Here is an 11,653-nt window from a genome sequence, read left to right as displayed (position 1 = left end):
GACTGCATCATTTCCCGGTCTGCAGCTCAAGGGAAATGTGGTGGACTGGACCTGCGCACTGTGACCACGTAGAATCATAGAACCACCCCAGACCTTCCCCTCAGCCAAGCCCTGACCAGTGCCTCCAGCAACTGAAGAGCCCAGTCAGCAACTGTCCCTATCACCCGTGACCCCAGTTGTCCTCCCACCTCTAAGTGTTAGTGTACCCCTAATACTGGTCTCACTGGTACCCCAAGAAGAGGGGTCAGTCCCACCCAAGGAGCCGGAGAGGGCTCAGAGTCAATTCTGCTCACACAGCTGTGGTCTGAGGCTGGCATCATCTCGGGGACAGTCCTGGAGCGAAAGACTGGCCTGGGAGCTCTGAGGCCGTGGGAGATGGCAGTGCTGGGAGGTGAGGGGCACTGGAGATGGCGGATCGGCCTTTGCGGGACTGTTGGAGGACGGTTTCAAGTTGGAGTAGGGGGTCATCCCTGCAGGCTGTCAGGGGCACACTGCCAGCCCCCCTCATGACCCCCACAAGCCTGGTCTCTTCCCTGTGCAGCTGCCCCATACAGGAAGATGGACTGATGCCAGGGAAGGTGGCTGAACCTGTGCTGGAGGCAGGGGTGAATCTGTGCTGGGGATGGGCTTGTTGCCAGCACTGGTGTCTCTGCCAAACCTGGCTTTGTCCTGGGGGCACTCGGGGTGGGGAGGGTCAAGGAGGAGTCCTGGGAGAGATAAATCTGTCCCTCAGCTTCTCCAGCTTCACCCCAGACTCACTACACTGCAGAGGAAGATGAAGGTGGCGGTGCTCAGCGTGGTCCTGCTCTTCACCATCCTGCTGTGCACCCCAGCAGATGCTCAGGTGAGTCCCCAGTGCCACGGGAGGGGCTCAATGCTGGGGATGGGTCTTGGCTGCAGGAGATCCGCTCTCCTGCAGAATGAAATCCTAGCGGTGAGCACAAAACCCCTCAACTTGGCCTCTCCCTTTCCCAAGCAAGGGGCTTCTCCAGGCTCCCCTGCACCTCCAGGCCTGGCCAATGCACCTTTCTCCCTCCCACAGCTCCATCGGTTCCCTCCACTTGCCCTGCAATTCAGCTTCTGTTGCCCAGAGCTGGGTTCCTCAGGGAACGCTTGGATCTGCCCCCTCCCTGGGAAGGTCCACTGCGATGTCTTGCGAGGGCCCACACCGGTTTCTGGTCTTCGTGGTCCCACCCCTCTCCATTTTGGGCTTCCCCATCCCACCCTTTTGGTCCCCTCAGATTTCTCCTCCCCATGATCTCTTCTGTGTCCTATCTAGGGTCCCCAAATGCCCTCCCATTGATCGCTCCCAAGGCCTTTCTTTCCATCTTTCCCCTCAGTCCTTTCCCTTTCATGCTTTTCACGGTGACACTGGCCCCACATCCCCCTCCTTGGACCCCCACTCACAAACACTCTCCCACTCTCCTCATTTTGGTCTCTGCAGTCCTCTTCCTCTCTTTACTAACCCCCTCTCTTGAAGCTCCCGTTTCCCCTCCACCTGAATTCCTTCATCCCCCATTTGCATCCCATGCAGTTCTGTTTCTTCAGGACTCTCAGTCCAGTCGTTAGGGTTCCCCAAACTGACCCCAGTGCCCTGTCTCTGTGTTTCCTCCCACTCTTGTTGCCTTTCAATCCATCACATTCTCCATACTATCCTTGTCTGCATTCCCAGCCCTGGTTGCTGCATGAACAAACATTCCAGGTGAATCATGGCAAAATGGGACTGGGGGGAGTAGGAGGCATTTTCCCCATCACATCAGGAGGAAGTCATGGGCCTGCAGGAAATGGGGACACCTACTCCTCACCCACAGCCCCACCGAGGTCCAATGCAGACCAGCCTTTTACTCTTTTTCCATAGGGAATCCTGGAAGCAAGTGGAAGTTCTAGCATGAATGTAAGTAGTGGGGTAGCACTGAGTCCAGCCTGGGGAACAGGAGGGCAATTTGGTCTTCCCATGCCTTGCTGGGTCTGCGGACATCCCAGTGGTCTCATGAGGTCTCATGATCTCTTTCCAGGTGGGAAACAACATTGGTCGAGTGAAGAGGCCTAAGGTGAGTATTTGAAGTTTTGCTGGCCCAAGACCCTCCCCTCCCTGGCAACAACACTCCAGCTTATGCCAGTATATACCCCAGTACACCCCAGTGCACCTCCCTCTAACCCCAGATAGCACACCTGCACCCCAATTTTTTCCTAGGGAGAGCCCTTCCCTGGGGATCCCATTGCATTCCCACCCTTCCCGTTGCAGCCCACTATACCCCGGGATGCCCCAGTAAACATACACACACCCAGATGTGGACCCCCATGGCTTTCTGTGCACCACCGTGCAAGCTCATGGACCCCATTTCTCTCCAGAGACACCTTCCCCAGTGACTCCATTGCTTTCCCCTGCCCCCAAATACACCCAGGTGCACCCAAGGATGTCCCTAACCCTCCCTTTCTCCCCAGCTCCCTACGGTTGAGCAGCTGGAGGAGCTTCTGCGCCAAAAACGCCTGGCTGTATCTCTCGATGGGTGACACCCTTGTCCTCGTCCTGTCCCCCTCCAGTGGCAAGAGGAGATGATCATCCCTGGATGACCCCACCCAGTACCCTGGGAGCCCTGGGCCCTTTCTCCCTCACGATCAATAAATCCCTTCAGCAAACCTACGCTCGCCGTGTGTGTTTGTGTGTGTCTTTGTCCACATCCCCTCCCTTCTGCCAGCACCTGGATGCCTGGGTCCTCTCCGGCTGGACCACCGTGACGAGCAGAGTGGCTGAGGGAGCTCTGGCACCCAGGGTGTCTCTGTAAAGGAGGTCCCCCTTTGCCACCCACGTTGTGCTCCCAGACAAGAGCAGATTAGGTAACCTGGAGAGTCCTCCCGTGGGGCTGGGAGAGGCAAGTGGAAGACTGTGCCAGCCCCTGGTATACTCTGTGATCTGGGGGCACAGTGGGAAACTGGTTCTTACCAGGGCTCTATTGAGCACCATCCCCCAGACTGCGCACTTGGTGTTGGGTCAGGAGGGGAGCACAGGTAGGCAGCTCAGACCCCTGGGTCCTCTGCTGTGCTCTTGGAGGGGTGGTGGTTCCCTGCCTGTCCAGCTTTCACTGGGCTGGTATCCTAGGCTAGCCATGAGGACAAGTCATTAGTAGCTCCCAGCCAGCAAGGAGCTTAAGTCAGGGTAGCTGCCCCACACTTCCTGATGGGTGTATCCCGCAGCACTGACCTCATGCTCCTTATGAAAGCCTTATGTATTCGCTTTACTATTTTTTTTAAATCCTTTTGTATTTCACCCACGGGGCTTCTGTCCTTTTCCTGATTCCCCTTCTCAGCTGGGCAGGGGTCATGGAGAGCAAACTCCTTCAGTTTGCTTTGGATACAGACTAAAGAAAGACAGTTCATTAGGCATCCAATGTTTATTTGAAATACTGAATAAATCACTCACATGAAAGAATCATGAACCTTTAAACTCGTGGTCTCCAAGGGCTGGAAGGTTTAATGGGTTTGACCACATTATTTGTCATGTAGGCAGCGTGGTTCGGAGGGTCAGTGGGTGGACTTCTCATATGTTTGGTTTTGGAATTGTTTTGGCAGCTCTGGGCTGCTTTACTGCTCTTTGGGTTTAATTCGATACAGTTTATTGCTTTTGGGTGTGGACTTTGAGGTGCAGGTTTTCTGGGTTGTATGGCCTTGGCTTAGGGCACAACAAATTCATTTGGGGTTACATCAGTTTCTGATCTTTATGAAATGGTGATGGGCATGGCCAATCTGGAATGGTCTTGGAACAATTACATTCCTGTGCTTTTTTGTATCAGGCCCTTTGAATGTTTCTCAGTTTCTGGTTCTCCTTAAAGTGAGCACATGGCACTGAGGCACGTACTCTGTGTCAACCACAACCCGTGCAACAGGTCCTGCAGTGATGAGAAGCATTGCAGCTACTCAGCACCTAGTAATGGGTGATGTGGCTTACTTAGGCATTCCGATGGTGCCAGCTGCCCCTGAAGGAGGCAAAACACAAGAAGATTGGGTCATGAGGAGGTGACTACCTGCTCTCTGTCCCTTAGCAAGCTGGGAGATACCCGGAAAGACTATAGTCGGCACGAAGGAGAACAACTCTTTATTTGGTGCTGGGATAACAGAGCGGATGGTGTGGAATTAGAGGGTAATGAAGCCAAGCGGTTGAGAGAGATGGCTAGAGACATGAGGACTGTCTGAAAGAGAAGCACAACCCCACACTCTCTGGACATTACTCTTGCTGAGTGTCGAAAAACAGGAATCTCTTCAGGGATGATACAGACCAAGTGGACGGCTATTGAAAGACTGTGCCAAATATCTGAGAAAAATAGCCATGCGGGAGCTGATTTTTGCTAACTTGCCTAAGACACAGACAGAACTGGATCCAGACACACCTAAGGTTACTGGACTCATGTGGCACAAGTGGGTACTGAGCGTACCACCAGCCTAAGCCAACACATTAGCATCCCTCACCATCTCTTCCTTGTTGGTGAGAACAAGGTCCAGCGTAGCACCTCTCCTTGTTGGTTCCTCAATTGCTTGGAAACACCTGTGTCCTGGTTTTGTCTTGGATGGAGACAATTCTCTTCTTAGTAGCTAAATAGCTTTGTGTTTTGGATTTGGCATGGGATTTGATGTATGAAGAAGGTTTATAATATACTGATGTTTTTAGTTGTTGCTAAGAAGTTGAGGACTTTTCAACTTCCCATGCTTTGCTAGTGTGCATGTGCACAAGATGCTGAGAAGGAGCACAGCCAGCACAGCTGACTCCAACTGACCAAAGGGATGTGAAGGAATTCCTTGTTTTGCTTTGCTTCTCTCCCTGGTCCCACTGGCAGAGTGAGCAGGGCTCTGGCTGCTGTGCAGGCTTTAGTTGCAGGCTGCGGTTAAATAATCACAGACGGAAACTCTACAGGTCTCTGGGACCCTGTTGCAGTGCTGGACTGTCCTACTGATTTTTTAATTTGTTCTTCTTGTCAAGTTAGTCAAGTACGACACAACTCAGTGCAAGACGTCATTGTAGGGGAAGATGACTTACATGACTCTTAACTGTTTTCAGCCGATTCCACATAGGGACACAGTATCACAGGATCACAGTCCGTGGGGTCTGGTGAGTAATTTCTCAAACCTCAGGGTAGTCACCTCTTCATTGGATGTGTCACCCTCTGGGCCTCATTGACTCCTGACCATGATCTGACTATTTCTTTTTAACATGACATTGGTCACACACAGCCTGAATTAGGTATTAAACTACTTAGGGGCACTGGAGATGCTGTTGAGTACAAAGATATCACAGTGGGACATGACGTAACAGGAACGCCTCAGGACACCTTTCCCCTTCTCGAGGGGTTGAAAGCCAGGCTGGACACATGGCTTTGTTTGAGCAAATATGGAATGTCATTGTTCAGGCAACCAAGTACCCCAGTGGGACTTTTGCTGCTATTTTACATTCTCTGTATTATCACCTTGTCCTTAGAAGTTTCTTCAAGGCAATTCTCACTTCCTTATTCCTTAGGCTATAGATGACAGGGTTAAACACGGGGGTCACAATTGTGTAAAACAGGGCAAGGTATTTGTCAGTGTCTGCAGAGTCCCTTGACCGTTGCTTTAAGTAGACAATTGTGGCTGAGCCATAGAAGAGTGTCACCACCCCGAGGTGTGAAGAGCAGGTGGAAAAGGCTTTGTGTCTGCCCAGGACGGAAGGTATTTTGAGAATTGCCCTGATAATTTTAATGTAAGAAATAACAATTAAGGAGAAGGGAAGAACTGCAAATACCAGAATGATGATGTACAGCGTCACTTGGTTCCAGAAAGTTTCTGCACAGGCCAGTTCTAGCAGAGGGGGCACATCACAGAAGAAGTGATGAAGGTCATGGGATGCACAGAAGGGCAAAGTGAACAGCTGGTAGGTCTGTCCTACTTGCATTGGTATGACAGCCATCCATGACCCCACAACCAGGCTGATGCAGAGACCCCTGCTCATGATGAGGGTATAGTGCAGGGGGTCACAGATGGCTGTGTAGCGGTCATAGGCCATGGCAGCCAGGAGAAGACATTCAGTGCTGCCCAATAAAACCAGGAAATAGAGCTGGGCAGCACAGCCAAGGAAGGAGATCCTGCCATCTTCCATTAGGAAACCCACCAGCATTTTTGGCAGAGTGACTGACGTGTAGCAGATCTCCAGAAAGGACAAGTTCCTCAGGAAGAAATGCATAGGGGTGTAGAGGCTTGAGTCCACCACTGTGATGAGTACAATCAGACTGTTTCCTGTGATGACTACCAGGTAGATGACCAGGAAGACTGTGAAGCGCAGGCCCTGCAGGCTGGAGTGATCAGAAAATCCCAGAAGAATGAATCCAGGTCCAGTGGTGTGATTGTCCAAACCTTTTCTTTGGGGCATTTTCCCCATACAGAACAGTCCCAGCAACAGGCTCTTAGAGAATGCTGATGGCCTGTCTGCTGTTGCATACACGTCAAGCCTAGAGAAAGATTAGACAAGCATCAGCATAGACATGATTGCAGGATTAGGCAAGCTTGACCAAGATATGCATGAATGTTTGGAAATCTATCATGTTGCTTGCTTCAGGGAGGTTTGCAGAGCGAGGAAAGAACAGAGTCATCAGAATCCTTGAGCCTGAATGACTGGGTTTGGTCATCTGGGTTACAGCATTTGACTTGTTTAGGTTTTTTACAGATGATTTTATTAAATTGAATATCCATTGATAGGTGAGAAAAAAAGAAATAAAATTGTTAAATCCTAATCCCTTTAAGAACAGTCTTGCTTACACTCCTTGTGCTGATCTTGTAAGAGCTGCATTTAGTGTAAGAACATTAAGAAGAAATAGGGGGAGAAGGAGGGAAGATATTAAAAAGGGAAGGACAAAACAAGGCAAGGCTAGGCAGGGAGAGGCAATCAAAATAAAGCAAGGCAAGGCATGAGGAGATTCTTGGACCTTAGTGAGAGAGTATCACCCCAGCTCTCCCCACATGTAAGGGATTCTGTATCCAAACACAAAGATCTGGGAGACTATCTTAGATCTGAATCATTAATTTTTACATGGTGAAGGGTGAATCTCATCAAAAGTTAAAGGAGATTTTATCTGTCAGTGAATCCAGTGACAATTATGCAGCCATGGGGCATCTAACACGACAGATAAGCCACAGCTGATGCAGAAATCTCAAGTCTTCTGGGTGCTAAAAGACATTTTCATGCAAGCAAACTGCTTCATGCAGTTTAGAGTCACTGAGAGAAGAAAGGGATTAAAAGTAGGTGATCTCCTTACAACACCCCATTTTCCTGAACAGGTCAGGCTTTTATAACTTCTGAGTGGGTCCAGAATAATTCAGCATTCCCAAGCTTCCCACTCTGTTACTTACAAATCCAGCTGAGGGCCCACTCGCCGGGGAGCAGAGCCTTCCCTGTGCATTTCCACCTTCCCAGAGCACAATGACTCCTTGCCGGACATGCTTGAAGGATGGGAGCTACAAGCAAGCAGCACCACAATACCAGGTATATTCTTAGGAAGAATAAATTTCAGCTGGAAGATGTGTAAGAGTCATTCTGACACAGGGAAGGGGTATCTTCTTCCAGGCAGAAGACTGAGGATGCTGGCTGTGTCTCTCCTCCATCATTGTCTTCTGATCTACCTACTTATTCATATAAGTGTACAGAAAAACTAAATACTTCTATCTTCTGAAAAACCTGAGGTGCCCACATTTATTTTAAATTAAGGCTTTCAAAGTAATCATTTATGTGCAGATTATCTACAGGCCAGCAGAAAATGCTTATTTCAAAATGTCCTCAAACATCCAGCCTATGCTTTTTAACGCTCATACATCTCAGTGCTTTGCAAGATCAGAGGTAGAGCACAGTTCAGACTAGCTTTGCTCACTGCCAGAAACTGCCAGAGTGCTTCTCCTACACTGATTATCTGACAGGCAGCATTTCTTGATGCTGAAGGAAGCCCATTACAGGGAGCCCAGCTAAGCTGTACCTGCAGCTGCTTCTGGAGATGTCTGAGGTGCCACACTACCTCAGCAATTCCAGGCATGCTAGAAGGGATTTAGCACTGTCAGAAGCCAACAGTCAGCAGCATACTCCTCAGTCTTTGATGCTGCAGGAAGTAGTGGTTACCTGTTTTCGTATCTGTCATTCCCCTGGAAAACACCTGGATATGGTTCTCTGAACACCTCTGTGTCTCTCTAGCCTGGTTATAAGACAGTTAGTGAAGCAGCCTCAGGAGAGAAGGTGGGGATGTTGGTGCTGCCACTGCTCCTCCCTGGACACCCACGTCACTAGGAACAATTTTAGAAAGACTGTCAGAATCATGGGTGTTAGCCTGGTAAGAAATCTCCAGCATAAGTCTTTATAAAGTGGAGAGACTGAGAAATGAGATTTAGCTGCTGAAAGGCAAAAAGCAATACTTGTAGAAGGGAGAAAAAAGAGCAGCCAAAATACAGGGAAGCAGAAAATAAGCTAATTCAATCTGTCCTTAGCTTAATCATAGAATCACAGAATCATAAAATGATTTTGGTTGGAAAAGACCTTTAAGATCATCAAGTCCAACAATTAACCTAACTCTACCAAGTCCACGACTAAACCATGTCCCTCAGCACCACATGAACACACTTTTAAACAGCTACAGAGATGGTGCCTCCACCACTGCCCTAGGAAATCTCTTCCAGTCCCTGAAAACCTTTTCAGTGAACATTTTTTTCCTAATATCCAATCTAAACATCCCCTGGCACAACTTGAGGCCATTTCCTTTCATCCTCTCACTTGTTACCTGGGTCAAGAGACTGAACTCCCCTTCACTCCAACCTCCTTTCAGGTAGTTGTAGAAAGAGAGAAGGTCTCCCATGAGCCTCTGCTTCTCCAGGCTGAACACCCCCAAGTCTCTCAGCTGCTCCTCATCTGACTTGTGCTCCAGCCACTTCCCCAGCTCTGTTGCCTTCTCTGGACATGCTCCAGCCCCTCAGTGTCCTTCTTGTCAAAAGGGCCCAAAACTGATCCCATTATTTGAGGCACAGCCTCACCAGTGCTGAGCACAGGGGGGTGATCCTTGACCTAATCCTGCTGGCCACAACATTGCTGATACAAGCCAGGATGCAGTTGGCCTTGGCCACATGGGCACACGCTGGCTCATATTCAGCCACTGTCGACCAACACCCCCTGGTCTTTACATTTTCATTTCATAATACAATTTGCCTCAGCCCATTGATCCAGCTCTGTAGAGCTTTCCTACTATGAGGCAGATCAATACTCAATCACCTTCACAATCTTTTTCTATTATTCTATCCTATCCTATTCTATTCTGTTCTGTTCTTGCCAAATATTAGAGTAATAAAATCACTGAATGGTTTGGCTTAGAAGAGACCTTTAAAAGTCTTCTAGTCCAACCTTTTTGCAATAAGCAGGGGCATCTTCAACTCCATCAGGTTGCTCAGAGGCCAATCCAACCTAGTTTTTAATGATTCCAGGGATGGTGCTTTTAACACTTCTCTGGGAAACCTGTACCTGTGTTTCACTATCCTCATAATAAAAAATGTCTTCCTTATATTTAGTTTAAATCCGCCCTTTTTAGTTTAAAGCCATCATGCCGTGTCCTGCTAAGAAGTTTGTCCCCATCTTTCTTACAAGGCCTTCTTTAAGTATTGAAAGACCACAACCTACAATCTGGTGATGATAGAAATACTGTATCAAGGAACACATTTATCCCCCACAGCTTGAGATATTTCTTATTGACCAGACATTGTACAAAGCTGCTCCATACATGGAAACCCACTTCAGTGTTGCATAACCATTTGGGCTAAAAAAAAAAAAAAAAAAAGACCCTGAGTTGTTTTTTAAAGTGTTAATAGTTTAAAGCTGAGCCAGCCACTAACCCCTCACCCCTCCCCTATAGGGAATGGAGGGAGAATAAGGGCAAGAGACTGACAGGATGGAAACTAAACTGAACTACACAGCTTCAATGAAACAGTAATGATGAAAAGGAAAATAATTAAATATTAACAATTATATACAAATATATACAAAACCATTATCACATCCCTCCCCCCTCCCATTAACACTCACATTACCATTGAGACTGCAGAGCAGGCCCTGGAAAAGTCCCAGAATCCAATACTGGAGTCAGTGGCAGACAGATCTGGATGCAGAAACACACCAATTCAGGAATGCACAGATAGAGATCAAAGGCAGATGAACAGACACAGTGTGGGAAACTGTTCTTTTCTTCCCCACATCAGTCTAAACAAAATGCCTTTTAAGCCAGCGAAGGCCTCTCCTGATTATCCCCAGCTAACGAACTAAAACAGACTTGCTTCTCAAGGACAACTGAACCCAAAACAACAGCTGTGGCCCGGGACAGAAAGGATGGGCGACAAGCCACCCTGTGCCCCTGGCAGTCACCGCCCTAACGTGGGGCTCATGGACGCTCATTGGCTCTGGACAGTGACACTGACTGGACCAGTGGGTCAGGGGGTATCAAAGGGGCGAGGGCAGCAGGTGGGCCCTTCCCTCCTCCCTGAGGCCCGTTTTGATGCTTTCTGCCTGGGACACCCCCCTGCTGCGGACACTGGTGCTGGGACCCTGCCTGCCTGCCTGCCCCGGGTCCAGCCTGAGCCTCAGCGCCGAGCGTGCCGGGGTCCCGAGCCCTGGGGTCGGGGCCGGAGCCCCCTCCCCTCCCCCCCAACCTCTCCTCATACACACACAGCATGACCTCTTAAGGAGCACTGCCTCGGGCTTCCTCCCTCCCTTCGGTCCTTAACCCTCTCCCAAAGAGAACGCCTTAAAAGCACAGTACATTACAAGCACAGTGCATTACCTCCCTAGAGGACACTTACTTTCTTAATGTATATATATATATATATATATAGCCATTTACATTTATATTTTCCCTAAACACCATCCCTCAGCTTGTGTTAACCCTTAATAAACCGATTATAAACATTGGTCTTAGAAGCAGTCTGTGAGCGTGGTGGGGCTGTGCCTTCTAACCACCACTCTAAAATACGGTCCCACAGCGGCCGCTCCTCTGTGAGAAGCAGCGCTACGTGTGACCCTCGGTCTTATTGGAAAAACCCTCCACATCGCGGGGGGGGAAGTCACAAAAGCACCTGACAGCCGGTAGCTCCCCGATATTGTCTCGCAACACAGTCCTTGCAGGATGCTGGCCATGTGACACGGCCCGGATTTAATAACCCAGGAAGGCTAGAACTGGACCCCCCTGCTTTCTAAACTCCTGCTGCAATAGAGGAGCCTGGTGCGGCTGGATCCAGTCCCGTACGTGTCACAGCTCAGCCTGGGCAGCCCAGGGAGATTAGGACTGAACCCCCTTGCTTTCTAGACTTCCTTCAGAGAGGAGCCAGGTGCGGCTGTGCTCAAAATCCTTCTCTCAGTCCTGGTCTTTTCTTAGAAAGAGTAAACGTATGATGGTCCAATTAAAAGCTCGACCATCCAATACCCCTTGATCAGCTTAAGGTGCAGTGACACACAAGGTCTGCTTATTTATGATTTAGCACTGTCAGAAGCCAATAGGCAGGCAGCCTAATAGTTCACCACAATTGACATCACCAATTGTTTTTCCACTGGCAGTGGAATGCAGGCCACAGAGCACTTTCATCTGGAGGGGTCTCCAGTACAGCTGGAAATAGCTGCCCT

At 49.2% G+C, this 11,653-nt stretch overlaps 1 protein-coding gene and 1 long non-coding RNA gene across 2 annotated transcripts; one reads left to right on the top strand and one right to left on the bottom strand.

Moving 5' to 3' along the window:
- Window positions 1–753: 753 nt before the first annotated feature.
- LOC127393616 (uncharacterized) lies at window positions 754–2,633 on the top strand. Its single transcript, XR_007891502.1, has 4 exons — window positions 754–844; window positions 1,859–1,894; window positions 2,016–2,051; window positions 2,446–2,633. It is a non-coding gene; the product is annotated as an uncharacterized LOC127393616 (long non-coding RNA).
- Window positions 2,634–5,452: 2,819 nt separating this feature from the next.
- Window positions 5,453–6,391, bottom strand: LOC127393613 (olfactory receptor 10AG1-like). The gene has a single exon (XM_051638892.1). The coding sequence runs from the start codon at window positions 6,389–6,391 to the stop codon at window positions 5,453–5,455; it is 939 nt and encodes a 312-aa protein (XP_051494852.1).
- Window positions 6,392–11,653: the final 5,262 nt, after the last annotated feature.

This window comes from Apus apus, chromosome 23, assembly GCF_020740795.1.
Source record: "Apus apus isolate bApuApu2 chromosome 23, bApuApu2.pri.cur, whole genome shotgun sequence".
NCBI classification, from domain to species: domain Eukaryota; kingdom Metazoa; phylum Chordata; class Aves; order Apodiformes; family Apodidae; genus Apus; species Apus apus.
This window is presented reverse-complemented; position numbering and strand designations above follow the sequence as displayed.

What these genes read in the sequence shown, in the direction of transcription:
- LOC127393613 (XM_051638892.1), bottom strand. Translation starts at nt 6,391, where the DNA reads ATGCCCCAAAGAAAAGGTTTGGACAATCACACCACTGGACCTGGATTC.